This window comes from Myotis yumanensis, unplaced genomic scaffold, assembly GCF_028538775.1.
Source record: "Myotis yumanensis isolate MYYU_CA2020_CCGP unplaced genomic scaffold, mMyoYum1.0.hap1 SCAF_5, whole genome shotgun sequence".
NCBI lineage: Eukaryota > Metazoa > Chordata > Mammalia > Chiroptera > Vespertilionidae > Myotis > Myotis yumanensis.
The window spans coordinates 38,842,177-38,858,685 of record NW_027223756.1 but is presented as its reverse complement, the minus strand read 5'-3'; the positions used below and the strand labels follow the sequence as shown (position 1 = coordinate 38,858,685).

The 16,509-nt window shown below is 42.5% G+C and overlaps 1 protein-coding gene across 1 annotated transcript in view; it reads left to right on the top strand.

Moving 5' to 3' along the window:
- The first annotated feature begins 6,652 nt into the window (after positions 1–6,652).
- COL23A1 (collagen type XXIII alpha 1 chain) overlaps positions 6,653–16,509 on the top strand; it is a 267,654-nt gene continuing 257,797 nt past the window's right edge. The window contains exon 1 of the mRNA XM_070415140.1: positions 6,653–7,127. Coding sequence (XP_070271241.1) covers positions 6,840–7,127 — 288 coding nt within the window. The 5' untranslated portion in view covers positions 6,653–6,839. The remainder of the gene's footprint in view (positions 7,128–16,509) is intronic.

Here is a 16,509-nt window from a genome sequence, read left to right as displayed (position 1 = left end):
TTTTTAAGAAAACCACATACACACTTCCTCTAAGATTAAAATCTTAACTAAAAAGTCAGCTTGAAAGTCCTGTTTTCCAGTAGCTATTTAGTGAGTCACAAACATAGAAACCGGAATTCTAATGACTGAGGTGCTAGTTTTTAATGCCAAATCTTGAGGAGTCTTGAAAATGTCTCACATCTGTTTCCTTATCAAATGAGGTAAATATTTAAACCTCAGCCTATGAGAATTAAGGTTATTATTAAGCAATATATAGTTGTGTTGATCCCTACTAGAGAAAAGGAATTATTTGATTGGAAAACATTTGGAGAAGAAATGCAGAAATTTCTAGACCCTGATTGGTGGTTTAACATGGTGAACTTTTTATTTGACTATAGGTATTTTTCCTTACTATTACCTGTTTTCACATTAAAACTACATGGTAAACGTTACTTAATTTAGTAAAACAAAAACTATTGGTTCTGTTCACTCTGCCAGATAGAAATATTTTTTGTTGTAGAATTTATAATTGATTGTTGAGATGCAGGTTGTTTTTTGTTAAAAGTATCCCCATTTTGTAAGTGTGTTACACAGAGATTGGAGTTTCACCTGTTTGTATATTTTAAACAAAATGCATGGAATTTTCTTGTATGACAAATATTGAAACAAGGCTTGGTTCCCTACATTATTCACAGGGGGCATTTGCCAGTATAATAAGGCTATGTTCTTAAAGTTTACTAGGCATTTAAGAAAGCTGAAATAAATTTTACTACAAAATCACTCCATAAATTATGTTTAGGCCTCTGATGCCATCTACATATAATGAATGTAGATGCACTGAATAGTTGCATTGTATTATTATATGTGATAAGGTTTTTTTAAAGGAACATTAGATGTAAAGAAAAGATTTTTCCTGAATGTAGCAGTGTTGATACAGGGATCAATAGATGCCTGCCATCCTTTGTTTTCCCCTTTATTGTCATTCTACCAGTGCCCTTGTACTAGCTAAGCTTCTTGTACTATATAAGCTTGCTCAAGTGCTTCCAGTTCCAAAATTAATGTTCACAGTCTCCATCAGAAACTCATTTTCTCAGAGTAGCTGATCTTGGCATATAGGAAGAAAGAAAAATATCCTTTATATATATATATAACTCACCCAAGGATATGTTTATTGGTTTGAGAGAGAACGAAACATCAATCACTTGCCTCCTTGTACACACCCCAACCCAGGATTGAACCTGCAACTTAGGTGTGTGCCTTCACCGGAAACTGAACCACATGACCTTTTTGGTATATGGAATGACGCCTCAACCAACTGACGCACCTGGCCAGGCCTCCAGATTATTTCTCACTAAGTTTATCATTGCTAACCCCTTTTCCCTTCTGAAAAGTACTTAGATTCTTCACAAATGGGATTTGCTAATTCTTAGCCTAATTCCTGGAATTTTAGGAATTAAAGTGAAACACCAATAAATTATGTAGGATGGAAGAAATGATTAGTGGTTAGTGTGGTACCCCTGGGATCATTATCAGTGTCTGCTGCCAGCTCTCCTACCCTTCTTCTTTGAGCTCAGGTCCCTACATATATATATATAAATTGATTTCAGAGAGGAAGGGGGGAAGAGAGAAACATCAGTGATGAGAATCATTGATCAGCTGTCTCCTGCACATCCCCTACTGAGGATGGAGCACACAGCCTGGGCATCTGTCCTGATCAGGAATCAAACCGTGACCTCCTGGTACATAGGTCAACATTCAGCCACTGAGCCATGCTAGCCAGGTGGGTCATTTATCTTCAGAGAATTTCCCATATTCAATATTCCATCACAGTGGTATCCATTCCTCTATTCCCATTTATTCTGTGAACTGATAGGAAAGGAGAGGAAGTTTTTTTGTAGAATTCCTTCTAATAAAAAAGGGATGTTAGAAATATACTATGTTACAATTCAAAAATGGATCCAGACACCAGTCAATGAATGGAAGAGCCTTGGGTGAAAAATTCATGGAGGGCTTTATCATAGAAGCTGATAACCACAGTATTCAATCTGAACCTCAGATTGACAACCTGGCTGAGGTTATACACACCTGTGAAAGATTGTCTTTTTTTAAAAAAAAAAAAGAAAACCTGGATTTTTAAAAAACCTCTAGTTGAAATGAGCATCCAGCCATTTTTTTATTTTATGTCTCTTACCTATCACTAATCCTTGATGTATCAATTCAGTGAATTTAGAGCTCAGGCTTACTGGCATGGTTCCAACTTTATCCCAGTTCCCTATGTTTAGGGAAAAGCATGTTACTTCCTTACTTGGAATTGTTTAATAATATCTGTGTTAATAGGGTGATTAAAAGGTCAAGCAGATTACCTGGTGTTCAGTAGTCCCACTAATAAAAGGTACATTGCTTCTCGGCCTTGTGACTAAGATCAAGTGTACATATCTGTTGACTAAGATCAAGTGTACATATCTTGTCAGTTTAACATATATCCTCTATCCAAGGACAACATATTAAGTGGGTTTTTACAGCAGGGAGATATGGTGTGTTGACCTGGCAGTGCAGTGCCTTTGGAGAACAGTGCCCCCCGCCCCCCCCAAAAAAATAGGTATTTTGTTTTATATAAAGTGCTTTAACTCAGATGTTAATTATTCTTTGTGGCACAGGGAATTACTATACTATCAATTGTATTTTTAGCCCCAGTCATTGTAGTTTTTGTGACATTTTACTGAAACGAAGTGAGGGATAGAATTTTAAAAGAAATTTGGTTTTTTACCAATCAAGGATATCTGCTATTCAGATAACATTTTCTTATATTTGCTCCTTTCCTGATTTTAGTTTGGTTTTAAATGTTACAATTCTGGGGCAAAATCTACATAATTAACAGAAGTAATTATGAAGACTTGAAATCACCCTAAATATCCTTTGAGGAAGATATCTCATAAGCCTAGTTCTTTCAGCTACTGTGACCAGCAGTTCCATGCAATGAATTGAATTGAATATTAATTGTAGATATGCGGGAATTCCCAGTGACTTAAAGTGTTTTCCATTATAAATAAAAAATGCAAGTTCAGTGTTTTAACTTTAAAAGCTGCTGGCACATGGCAAGTACAGTTTTGAGAATGAATGACAAGAACAGTCCTAAATGATACTTAAAGTGTCATTGATAGAATTTAATATTAAATAATACTTCTTTTTACTTTACATTTTTCAAATTACAAACATTTAAATTATTTTGTCCTCATCACAGAGTAATGTTGGTGTGAAGATGCTTGCCTACAGAGTCAGATTGCAATCAAACCTTGATACTACCTCTATAGGTAGACAAGATACATATTCTCTAGTCCAGCTGTGGGCAAACTACGGCCCGAGGGCCGGATCCGGCCCGTTTAAAATGAATAAAACTAAAAAAAAAAAAAGACCGTACCCTTTTATGTAATGATGTTTACTTTGAATTTATATTAGTTCACACAAACACTCCATCCATGCTTTTGTTCCGGCCCTCCGGTCCAGTTTAAGAACCCATTGTGGCCCTCGAGTCAAAAAGTTTGCCCACCCCTGCTCTAGTCTCATCTATGAGTTGGAATACTAATACCTAACTTCCCAAGGGTGGTGGTGAGGATTAAATGAAATAATTTACATAAAGTGCTGGTATATAGTAGCTATTGTTTTCACAGTTTATTTCCTATATTGATTTATATAAAGTTCTACAGTCTGCAAAATATATTTCTGTACTTTGGGTTTTAGTCCCATAGGAACCATGTGAAATGAGCACAAATAGATATTGTCTTATGTCTTATTTTAATATTAGCATAGTACATCTTTTTCCATCCTTTTGTGTGTGTGTGTGTGTGTGTGTGTGTGTGTGTGTATTTTTAACTGATTTCAGAGAGGAAGGGAGAGAGAGAAACATCAATGGTGAGAGAATCATTGATCGGCTGCCTCCTGCACACTGCCCAGTGGGATTAAACCCGAATCCCGGGCATGTGCCCTGACCGGGAACTGTAACCTGGTTGATGAGCCTCGCTGGCCAGGCAAAGATGGCATTTTTAGAATCTTGCCTCTTAATGCCCTGAGTTGGCACTTCACTTGTGCTTTCAAAAGACAGTTCAGTATACTGAGGCTGGCTGCTGCAGGATGTAATACAACCAGTGAATCTCATGGTCATGGACTCACTCCCACAGCTACTTTGCTGTATAGTGAGTCCCTTAGTTGAGTGCTATTGTATGGGACTTAATACCTGTGGATCAGGCTGTCTAAGGATAGTGGTGCCAGCTGAAACTCTGCAGACAGGAAAGACAAGCCCACACCTGAAATAGCTACCCATCCTTGTGAGGTGTTGGCAAACTGCTGGACTTTCCTGGATGGAGAAAGTCCAGAGTCGTTAATTTCCCACCAAGTGGTTTGCTGGTCACCCTGAAGATGAGTGCCTCTTGCTGACAGGTTAGCCATTCAGAGACAGTAGATTGACCTTGGCAGGTGCTACATACACATTAGGTAATGTGGAGTTTCTTCTCCCCTCTCCAGATCTGTTCTTCATCCCCAGGGCTCTCCTCTGCCATTGGGGGGCTGACCTCTGCACTGCATAATCTGGGCTTGCTTATCCCGTGGGTTTGGTCAGTGCAAGGCCACCAGATCAGAAAGCAGGAGAGGAGTATTTATATCCCAGCTCCCAACTTCCCAAACCATGGTTTTGAAGTAATCGTATCCCTTGACCAAAGGCCACAGCTCCTGTTTAGCAGATCACAAAGTTCCCACAACACTTCACTCCCCTCGGCCCTTCAGCTAGGCGCGGTAGTGGCCTCCCACTGTGGATACCTCAGGGTGCTTCATCAGCATCCCCTGTTGGCTTCCCTTAGTCTGCCCCACTTTGTAAAGAGTCTCTATGTTTAGACTGTCTTCAGCTGTCTGTTCTTTCCAGGACCCTAGCAGACATAAGACAGGTTTTTCTTCCTTGCCTCTTAAAATGCCTTGTAAACATTTTCACCTTTTCTTAATTCACTTGACAAATATTTATTGAGCACCTACAGAGTGCCAGATCCTGTTCTGTTCTTTGAGAAAACAATGATGAACAAGACAAAGGGGATACAGTTAATAAAAGGGTAGCTTCAAATAGTGATAAATGCCCTGAGCCACTGAATAACCCTGAAGAGGAATCAGGTGTAGCCACATTTGATTGAGCAGTCCAGGATGGTCTTTTGGAGGCAGTAGGATTTGAAGACCTGGGGACTTTGAACTAAGGATAAGGAAGAGCTTTGTCAAATATCTGAGAGCAGGATATTCCAGATAATGAGCTTGGCTTGATATGCAGAAGCTTCTGGAATGTAGTGAACATAGTGCAGTAACATTAAGTAGTATTGGGTAATTTACCTGTGCATTTGGAAGTAAGAATAAAGTGCTAGCATGTAATATGGTGTTGGCCTCTTCAGAGTAGACAATCTAGTTTGCTTAGCAATTATATTTCAGACTATTTATTGGGTCTACATTAGATTATGGCATGGCGCCAAAACCTATCTATAACCACCTAAACATAACCCCAATTCACCTAACAATTTTAAAAGGTAAGTAATCTATCCACAGAAATAATCTAAAAATACCCAGAGAGTGAGAGGGAAGACAGATATAACCGGTCTTTTTCTCAAAATCAGTTGTGGAGTTACCCAAATCACAAAGATCTAAGCTAGCAGTTTATTATTTTTATTTGAGTATTAGAGGAGTTTGTGGAAGAGTTGCTTGGGACCCATTTTATGACATAAATATGGCTGGTAGGAATCTGAGGGAGCAGAGAATCCCACCTGACTTCCAGCCTTTAGTCTCTTTCTTGAAAACACTGTTAGGGCCACTTATCATTCAGGCTTTCCTAACATAACTTGTGATGTAAATTTGCAGCAAAATCACAGTATAGATTAAATGTCCATACTGATTGTTGCTTTGGCCAAGTTGTGTTTCTACTACAGATAAACCATCAGCTCAATAAAAGTTGGAGTTCTTTTTCTCCATCTTTTCCATTTTTAGTTTCAATTTTCTCAAATGGAAGCCCTCTCTAGGAGAGCTTACAAGTCATTTTGAAAGGCCTTGTCAGGGACAACGTCTTACAATGTTTGTTTCCAGCACCACATGCCTGGCACATAATAAATGTAGAGAATTGAAGATTCTAAGATTAAGATTCTTTCTGCTTGGCGCAATCTCCACCCTGTGTCTGTGAGCGCGCTGCGATCACTTTCGGCCACCAAGCGGCGCTAAGGCGCCATCTAAGACGGACTCGCTAAGTTTTCCACAGAGTTTGAAGTTTTGAGCTTTTAAAAAATTGTCAGAAAGGTTAATACACAAGTTTAGGGGAATATTCGCCAGGCATGAATAATGCTCCAGCCAGGGGTGAGCTGCAGAAGGCGCTCTGAGTCTCTGGGCGCATCTCAGACATCTTGGGATCGCAGTGGGAACTCATACTGGGGGGTCGCAGAGGTGCCCGCGCGGGAGTGGGTGCAGCCCGGCGCCCGGGACAGCTGAGGGCTGAGGTGCGCGCTGCACGCAGGGTCCGCCAGGCACGCGCGGGGGGCTCGGAGGAGCCAGCTTCCTTCCCGCTCCCGCCCCCTAGCCGCGCAGGGCTGGCCGGGCCGCTCCTCCCCTGGGTGGGTCCCGGCTCCTTTTCTGGCAGAGTCTATCTGCATAGAGGAAACTGCCCAAAGTGGCTGTTGTGGAGTTGCCGGCGGAGGGGAAGGGGGCGTGCGTCGCGATCCGCTGCTGCCTGGAGGCCAAGCCCTGCGCCCGGCGGACCTCGTGCCTCGGGTTCTCTGCCTGCTCCCGGCGCGCTCAGTCTTCAACCCCAGTTCTGCACCGCCCCCTCGGACAGCACCCGCCAAGATCGCGCCATGAGCCCGGGCGAGCGCGACGGCGGCAGCAGCACGCGGAAGGGCGGCCCGGCTGGCGGCGGCGGGGGTCGCCCGGGGATGGCGGTGGGAGCCTGGGCGGTGAGCGCGCTGTGCCTGCTGCTCTCCGTGGGCTCAGCGGCCGCCTGTCTGCTGCTGGGCGTCCAGGCGTCGGCGCTGCAGGGCCGGGTGGCAGCGCTCGAGGAGGAGCGGGAGCTGCTGCGGCGCACCGGGCCCCCGGGCGCCCTGTCTACCTGGGCGGAGCCGCACCTGGAGCGCCTGCTGCGCGAGGTGAGGAGCATTGGGGGCTATCCCATGAAGGGTGTGCGTGGGGCTGGGAGGAGTGTCCGTGCACTGGGAGCCCCGGGCAGTGTGGCCGTCTCCCCGAAGAGGGTTCGCTCGCTACTTCTGTGCACGCGAGTCCACCCTGGTGGCCTGCGCGAGGGGCTGAGGTTGGCAAAGCAAAGTGCCGGCCCCAAAGGGGTCCTGCTGTCCCCACTCCAGCCTCAAGGTCGTGTTCCAGGGCTAGCGGCCGTGGGAAAAGTGGGTTAGAAGGGCCATTTTGGGACGAGTAGAGGGAGAGAGAGGATCCACGAGTGTGTGCGCTCTGACCGGTTGCTTCCCGCCTCAGGTGGACGCAGGGCTACTCATCTGTGCCGGCATAATAAAGAGGCTCAAGGGGAAGTGTCTGGAGGGTGATTCTCATCATTGGCAGCAGCTGCTGTTCCGTAGCAGCTGCTTTTCCCAACGCTGGTGTACCTGGAGGGGCGTGGGACCCCCAGCAGGCAGGCGACCACGGTGGAGGAAAGCCTCTGACAGACCCTAGGGCTGGGACCTTGAAGGGATCTGGTCAGCCCGGCCTGTGCACCCTGCACCCCCCAGAAAAATTTGTTTTGAGGCAGCTCCATCCTGGAGATGCTGTGCTCTGGAGCTGCTGCAGCTGATCGCGCACTCCGTGCCACTGAGACCTGCAGGGATGCCCACATGAGACCGGTAGAGTGAGGGGAAGAGAAACAGTCTGGGCCAGAAAACTGGGTGCCAATTTCAGGCTGCCACCTGGGCGATGCAAATACATCTGAGTTTTCTTGAAAGCCTGTAAGACTCTTGACACTTCTATTACAGTTGCTGCATTGTGCCTTCAAAGCAGGAGCCACATTTGGGTCCTCAAAGCCCTCCCCCAGGTTTTGTGCAGCAGTGCCTCTCCCCATGGAACTAGAGAGGCTACCAGCGGTTCTCAACCTGTGGGTTACGAATAATGAAAATACATCCTGCATATCAGATATTTACATTACGATTCAGAACAGTAGCAAAATTACAGTTATGAAGTAGCAACGAAAATAATTTTATGGTTGGAGGTCACCACAACGTGAGGAACTGTATTAAAAGGTCGCTGCATTAGGAAGGTTTAGAACCACTGGAAGAGCTTCCCTGGCTGAGCCTAGCTTGCCTCCTGTGACCTCCCTGCTCCAGCCATCCTCTTCCTCCTGGGAAAGGTGGCTCCCAAGTGCCCTGCCCAAAGCGGCATCTTCAGTTGTAGTATGAAAAGCACATGTTTCAGGGTAGAGGAGAGGAAGAACAGGTCTGTTACTACCAGTCCCCGGAACTGTGCAGAGCTGTGATCTTTAAGTAAGGTATTCAGCGGTCTATCCATCATTGAGTGAATTTGGAATCTTTGGAGGAATGGGAGAAGACTGCACCACACCTCCTAGTTCACCACACCTATTTCTTAGCACTTTAATTTAAGCCAGCATTACATCTCTTCTTGCTTGGATTTAGGCAACATTGCTGCTTCATGAAATGATTTCCTCTTTTGTCTTGGAAAATGTCTGCAGACTTCAGAAATCTCTCCAGGGTTCTGCTTGGCAACTCCTGGTGATGGTTTCATAATTGCAGCCCATTATCTTTTGGCAAATCCCTAGAGACCAGAGTGTTGAACTGATTTATGAAAGGTCAGTAAAGTTTCTACCTGTCAGTGCTAGAACTGTGGCTATTCTTTTGGATAGGAGACCCCTCTGAGTATAAAAATAAACCACAAGCCTGGATGGAGTAAATCAGAAATCCCAGGAGAACCTTTTGCGAAGAACTTGTAAATTGTGTTTATTCTAATGGGGGTGGGGGGTCCTGGGAAAGCAGCCACGTCGAGTCCTGAATTTGGAGGGTCAGCAGGGAGAGCAGTGGCTTCCTGCGGCGTGGAGCAAACCAAAGTTCTCTCCGCACCCCCACCCCCACCCCCACCACCACTAGAAAGGCAAAGGGAACATTTTGGAATCCTGGGATTTCCACTTCAGATTTGCTGTACAACTCAGCAATCTGAGATTAGCATATACACATCTCAGCACATCCTACAATTAACTAAACTTGGTATCTGCGGGGCATGTGCTCGGAGTACTCACTGGCCAGTTTTTCCATCCCAGTGGAGCAGCAGAGATGCCACGGTGTGAATGCACTTAGGGTTGAGCTTCTGGCTGTTTGAGTGGCCCCTGTGAAAGGTGTCTGTCTCCCAGGGCCAAGCGGGCCAAGCTGTTTCTGCTTCTACCCATTCTCCTCCCAGATGTCACTGCCTGGGGAATGTGCACACCCTGGCTGGTGACCCTGAGGTCCCTGGCAGAGATGAAGGGGCTGTGGGAGGCACATAATGGTGAGCTGGTAATTGGCTTTAAATAGATGGGAAGATATTTTTTGAACTATTAGATATAAAAGACAAATGAACTGAAAATAGCTTCAGGAAAGAACATTTGTACTTGAACATGTTTTTCAGTTCTAGTTTGTTTTCAGTGAAGCCTCTTTTAAGCTTGAGCTGAAGTAGCCGTGTATGTGAGAGTGCCTGCAGGTTGTCCTTTTACCAACAAGTTTGTTTTCAGAGTTTTGGAGGCAGAAACCACATCCAAATTAAAGAAGAGAAATCCTTACCAACCACACGCCACTTTAAAGTCAGAAAAAATTTATTTTAAATAAGCCAACAAAAGCCACTGTTGATATGGGGCCCACTGTGTTTGTTCCCTTGGGAACAGAACTATGAAATAACTTCTTTGGGACTGGCTGGTGTGCCTGACAATGTAGATCCAGAAGCTACAACAAGGGTATATTCGTGTTAACTTGTGATTATCCTTCCATGCTACAAAATAAGAGAAACGGTTTTCAGTACATAAAAACAGGATTTTTGAGCAAGAATCATTAACAATAGTATCTTTAGTATGATCCAAAAATATAAATGCAAAACAAGCATCTGATATCTGTTTTTAAGGTGCTTTAAATAGGCTGCCTAAGTAATCAACCCCCAATAGTTATACCTATAGTTACAATATTACAAAAGCTTGAATTTTACTACAGTAAAAAGTTTAATTCGAGAATGAAAGAAACATTTACTTGTATTCAGAAGTCATTTCCAGCTTACAGTGGACTTATTGTTGGCTATTGGTCTTCCATTGTCCAGACCAGTCAGTTTGAAAACAAGAAAAACCCAGAGACTAAGGGTAAAATTCAAGCACTTTCCTTCCCTACCATCAACTAGATATATTGGTTGTTACTGTAAAACCCAGAATCAACTGTAGCTTTTTCAGTCTCTGTAGCAGTCTGCCACTTGTCAGGTCTGCTCTGGAGTGTACATTTTAATAAAGAGGCTCAGTTTTCAGTCCCATGGCTAGGGATGGAGAACTACATTTGTGCCCTTGACATTTCCTGGCTCCCAAACCGAAAAAGTTCCTGTCCAATACTTCCTGGCATGATCACTTTCTATGCTCTTTTCTTTTTCTTTTGGGGAGGGGGGGGGTGCAGTTTGGGAGAGCTTCATAATAATAGCAGCATGATTAGATTGAGCCAATTGTCAGGGTATTCCTTTCACAAACATTTTTTAATTGTTAAATTGGACTTTTACATATTGGCTTTTTAAAAAATCTTTATTGTTGAGAGTACAGTATTACAGATGTTCCTCTTTTTTCCCCCTCGCCCCCCTCTACCCAGTTCCCGGCCCTGCCCCAGGCCTTGGCCATCCTATTGTCAGTGTCCATAGGTAATGCATATATGCATATAAGATCTTTGTTTAATCTCTTCCTGCCCCCCACCCCTCTTCCCTCTGAGAATCATCAGTCTATTCCATTTCCATGCCTCTGATTCTATTTTATTCATTAATTTATTCTGTTCATTAGATTTCTTGTTTATTTTGATTTTTAGATTCAATTGTTTTTTTTTTTTTTTTTTTTTTTTTTTTTTTTTTTTATTTTCCTCTTAAAGTATTACAAAGGGTATTACATAAGTATCCTTTTTCCCCCCCCCGCCCTTGACAAACCACTACCCTCCCTTACCCCCCAGTGTCTTATGTCCATTAGTTATGCTTATATGCATGCATACAAGTCCTTCGGTTGATCTCTTACTCCCCTCCCTCCTGCCCCCCAACTCTCTCTGGCCTTCCCACTGCAGTTTGACAATCAGTTTGAGGCAGCTCTGCCTCTGTATCTATTATTGTTCAAAAGTTTGTAATGGTCTTTATTATCCATGAATGAGTGAGATCATGTGGTATTTTTCCTTCATTGACTGGCTTGTTTCACTTAGCATAATGCTCTCCAGTTCCATCCATGATGTTGCAAATGGTAGGAGTTCCTTCTTTTTAACAGCAGCATAGTATTCCATCGTGTAGATGTACCACAGTTTTCTAATCCATTCATCTACTGATGGGCACTTAGGCTGTTTCCAGATCTTAGCTATGGTGAATTGTGCTGCTATGAACATCTGGGTGCATATATCCTTTCTGATAGGTGTTTCTGGTTTCTTGGGATATATTCCTAGTAGTGGGATCACAGGGTCAAATGGGAGTTCCATTTCCAATTTTTTGAGGAACCTCCATACTGCCTTCCATAGTGGCTGCACCAGTCTGCATTCCCACCAGCAGTGCACAAGTGTTCCTTTTTCTCCACATCCTCTCCAGCACTTGTCGTTTGTTGATTTGTTGATGATGGCCATTCTGACAGGTGTGAGATGGTACCTCATTGTTGTTTTGATTTGCATCTCTCGGATGATTAGTGACTTTGAGCATGTTTTCATATGTCTCTTGGCTTTCTGAATGTCCTCTTTTGAAAGGTGTCTATTTAGATCCTTTGCCCATTTTTTGATTGGATTGTTTATCTTCTTTTTGTTAAGTTGTATGAGTTCCCTATAAATTTTGGAGATTAAGCCCTTATCCGATATGACGTTGGCAAATATGTTTTCCCACGAGGTGGGTTTTCTTGTTGTTTTGTTGATGGTTTCTTTTGCTGTGCAGAAGCTTTTTATTTTGATGTAGTCCCATTTGTTCAGTTTCTCTTTAGTTTCAACTGCCCTAGGAGCTGTATCAGTGAAGAAATTGTTTTGGCATATGTCTGAGATTTTGTTGCCTTTGTATTCTTCTAGAATTTTTATGGTTTCCTGTCGTACATTTAAGTCCTTTATCCATTTTGAGTTTATTCTTGTGTATGGTGTAAGTTGGTGGTCTAGTTTCATTTTCTTGCATATGTCTGTCCAATTTTCCCAACACCATTTATTGAAGAGACTATCTTGGCTCCATTGTATGTTCATGCCTCCTTTGTCAAAAATTAATTGAGCATATTGGTTCGGGCTAATTTCTGGACTCTCTATTCTATTCCACTGATCTATATGTCTGTTCTTGTGCCAGTACCAGGCAGTTTTGAGAACAGTGGCTTTGTAATACAGCTTGATATCTGGCATTGAGATCCCACCTACTTTGTTCTTTCTCAGGATCGTTGCAGCTATTCGGGGTCTTTTTTTATTCCAGATGAATTTTTGGAGAGTTCGTTCTAGATCTTTGAAGAAGGCCATTGGTATTTTAATGGGAAGTGCGTTGAATGTATAGATTGCTTTGGGTAGTATGGACATTTTAATGATGTTGATTCTACCAATCCAAGAACATGGTATGTTCTTCCATCTGTTTATGTCTTCCTCTATCTCTTTTTTCAACGTCCTGTAGTTTTCTGAGTAGAGGTCTTTAACCTCTTTAGTTAAGTTTATTCCTAGGTATCTTAATTTTTTTGGTGCGATGGTAAATGGGATTGTTTTTCTGATCTCCCTTTCTGAAAGTTCACTGTTGGTGTATAGAAATGCCTCAGATTTCTTGGGGTTAATTTTGTATCCTGCTACATTGCCAAATTCATGTATTAAGTCTAGTAGCTTTTTGATGGAGTCTCTAGGGTTTTGTATGTATAATATCATGTCATCTGCAAATAAGGACAGTTTTACTTCCTCTTTTCCAATTTGGATGCCTTTTATTCCTTCTTCTTGCCTAATTGCAATGGCTAATACTTCCAGTACTATGTTGAACAGGAGTGGTGAGAGTGGGCATCCCTGTCTTGTTCCTGTTCTTAGGGGAAATGGTGTTAGTTTTTGTCCATTGAGTATGATGTTGGCAGTGGGCCTGTCATATATGGCTTTTATTATGTTGAGGTATGATCCTTCTATTCCCACCTTTCTGAGAGTTTTTATCAAAAATGGGTGTTGGATTTTGTCGAATGCTTTTTCTGCATCAATTGATATGACCATGTGGTTTTTTTCTTTCAATTTGTTTATGTGATGTATCACATTTATTGATTTACGGATGTTGTACCATCCTTGCATCTCTGGGATGAATCCTACTTGGTCATGGTGTATGATCCTTCTGATGTACTGCTGGATCCGATTTGCTAAGATTTTGTTGAGGATTTTGGCATCTATGTTCATGAGGGATATTGGCCTGTAATTCTCTTTCATTGTGATGTCTTTACCTGGTTTTGGTATTAGGGTGATGCTGGCTTCATAGAATGAGCTTGGAAGCGTTCCTTCCTCTTGAATTTTTTGTAGTAGTCTGAGGAGGGTAGGTTTTAGTTCTTCCTTGAATGTTTGGTAGAACTCCCCTGTGAAGCCGTCTGGCCCTGGGCTTTTGTTTGCTGGAAGCTTTCTGATGACTGCTTCAATTTCTTCCATAGTTATTGGCCTATTGAGGTTTTTAGATTCTTCCTGATTGAGTTTTGGAATGTTGTATTTTTCTAGGAATTTGTCCATTTCCTCCAGGTTGTCCAGTTTGTTGGAGTAGAGTTGCTCGTAGTATTGTTTAACAATCATTTGTATTTCTGTGGGGTCTGTTGTTATTTCGCCTCTATCATTTCTGATTTGGTTTATTTGGGACCTCTCTCTTTGCTTCTTGGTGAGCCTGGCTAGGGGTTTGTCAATCTTGTTTATCCTTTCAAAGAACCAGCTCTTGGTTTCATTGATTTTCTGTATTGTTTTTTTGGTCTCTATTTCATTGATTTCTGCTCTAATCTTTATTATCTCCTTCCTTCTGCTCACTCTGGGGTTTTCTTGTTGCTCTCTTTCTAATTCTTTGAGTTGTAGAGTTAGATGATTGACTACCATTTTTTCTTGTTTTTTGAGATAGGCCTGTAGAGCTATAAACTTCCCTCTCAGGACTGCTTTCATTGTGTCCCAGAGGTTTTGGATTGTTGTGTTTTCATTGTCATTAGTGTCCAGGATGTTTTTAATTTCTTCTTTGATGTCATCGGTAACCCAATCAATATTTAATAACATGCTATTCAGCTTCCAAGTGTTTGAGTATTTTGGGTTGTTTTTATTGTAGTTTATTTCTAACATTATGCCATCGTGGTCTGTGAAGAAGCTTTTTATGATTTCAATCTTCTTGAATTTGTGGAGACTTTGCTTGTGACCCAATATGTGGTCTATTTTTGAATATGTCCCATGAGCACCTGAGAGGAATGTATATTCCGCAGCTGTGGGGTGAAGTGTTCTGAAGATGTCAATTAAGTCCATCTGATCTAGTGAGTCATTTAGGATTGCTGTTTCTTTGCTGAGTTTTTGTCTAGCGGATTTATCCAGTGATGTCAGTGGTGTATTAAAGTCCCCTACTATGATTGTATTGTTGTCGATCTCTCCCCTGATATCTTCCAGAAGTTTTCTTATGTATGTGGGTGCTCCTGCATTGGGTGCATATATGTTTACCAGGGTTATATCTTCTTGTTGTATTGATCCCTTTAGTATTATGAAGTGGCCTTCCTTATCTCTGGTTATGGCCTTCACTTTGAGATGTACTTTGTCAGATATAAGTATTGCTACCCCAGCTTTCTTTTCCTTTCCATTTGCGTGAAAGATATTTTTCCATCCCTTCACTTTCAGTCTGTGTGAGTCCCTTCTAATGAGGTGGGTCTCTTGTAGACAGCAGATGTATGGGTCATGTTTTTTTATCCATTCAGCCACTCGATGTCTTTTGGTTGGAGCATTTAGTCCATTTACATTTAAAGTTATTATTGAAAGGTATTTGTTTGTAGCCATTTCTTTTTGTGTGTGTGTGTGTGGCTGTTTTCTTTCTGAGCTTGATATTTCTTCTTTTTACACCAGTCCCTTTAGCATTTCTTGCATGGCTGGCTTGGTGGTGATAAACTCCCTTAGCCCTTTTTTGTCTGTGAAGCTTCTTATTTCCCCTTCAATTTTGAATGATAGCCTTGCTGGATAGAGTATTCTTGGATTCAGTCCTTTGCTTTGCATCACTTTGTAGATTTCCGTCCATTCTTTTCTGGCCTGATGTGTTTCTGTTGAGAAATCATTTGATAATCTAATGGGAGATCCCTTGTATGTTACTTTCCGTCTCTCTCTTGCAGCCTGTAAGATTCTCTCTTTATCCTGAACATTTGCCATGGTAATTATGATGTGTCTTGGTGTGGGTCTTTTCGGGTTCACCTTGTTTGGGACTCTCTGGGCTTGTGTGACTTTTTTCTTCCCCACCTCAGGGAAGTTTTCTGATATTATTTCTTCGAATAGGTTTTCTAATCCATGTTCATCTTTCTGTTGTTCTGGCACCCCTATTATTCGTATGTTGTTTCGTTTCATGTTGTCCCAAAGCTCCCTTAGGCTCTCCTCCTGTCTTTTAATTTTTTTCTCCATTTGCCGTACAGTTTGAGTGTGTTTTGCTTCCTTGTCTTCTAATTCACTAATTCGGTCCTCCGCTTCTCCCAGTCTACTGTTGATACTTTCAATGGAGTTTTTTATTGAAGCTATGTCACTCTTCATTTCTTCTTGGGACTTACTTAAGTTGTTGATTTTTTCATCTGTTTCTTCTAGCTTCTTGCATAAGTAGTTGAGTTTTTCATCTGTTTCTTCTTGCTTCTTGAACATGTGGTGCATGTACTCTAGGAACCTTATTCTGAATTCTTTTTCCGTCATGTTGCATATCTCTGTCTCACTTAGCTGCTTTTCTGGCGAGTCCTCCTTTTCTTTCCTTTGGGGGTTTCTTTGCCTACCCATGTTTGATCTCGCTGACATATGTAGATGTTGAGGTGTTCAGTGGCTGCTCCCTGGGTGGCAGGGGCTCCTTGGGTTGTGGTTGCTGCTCAGACGGTTGCGGTAGCAGCTGCTTTCCAGTTGGCAGCAGCTCCTCTGGTGGGTGTTGTTCACAGCTGTGTTGGCTCTTCTGGCTGGTGGGGGGAGGCTTCACGTACAGTTGCTGTTCCACAGACAGAGGGTGTGGTGATCAGGAGGCTGTGGTGATCAGGAGGCTGCGGTGATCAGGGGGCTGCTGTTGCTTGGATCTGCTGCGTTGATTTAAAGGCACAAAATACAACAGAGCAAGGCACAACGTACCAGGCACTGAACACAAGTATATTCACAATATTAATAACTCCAAATAAAGGTGACCAACCGAATT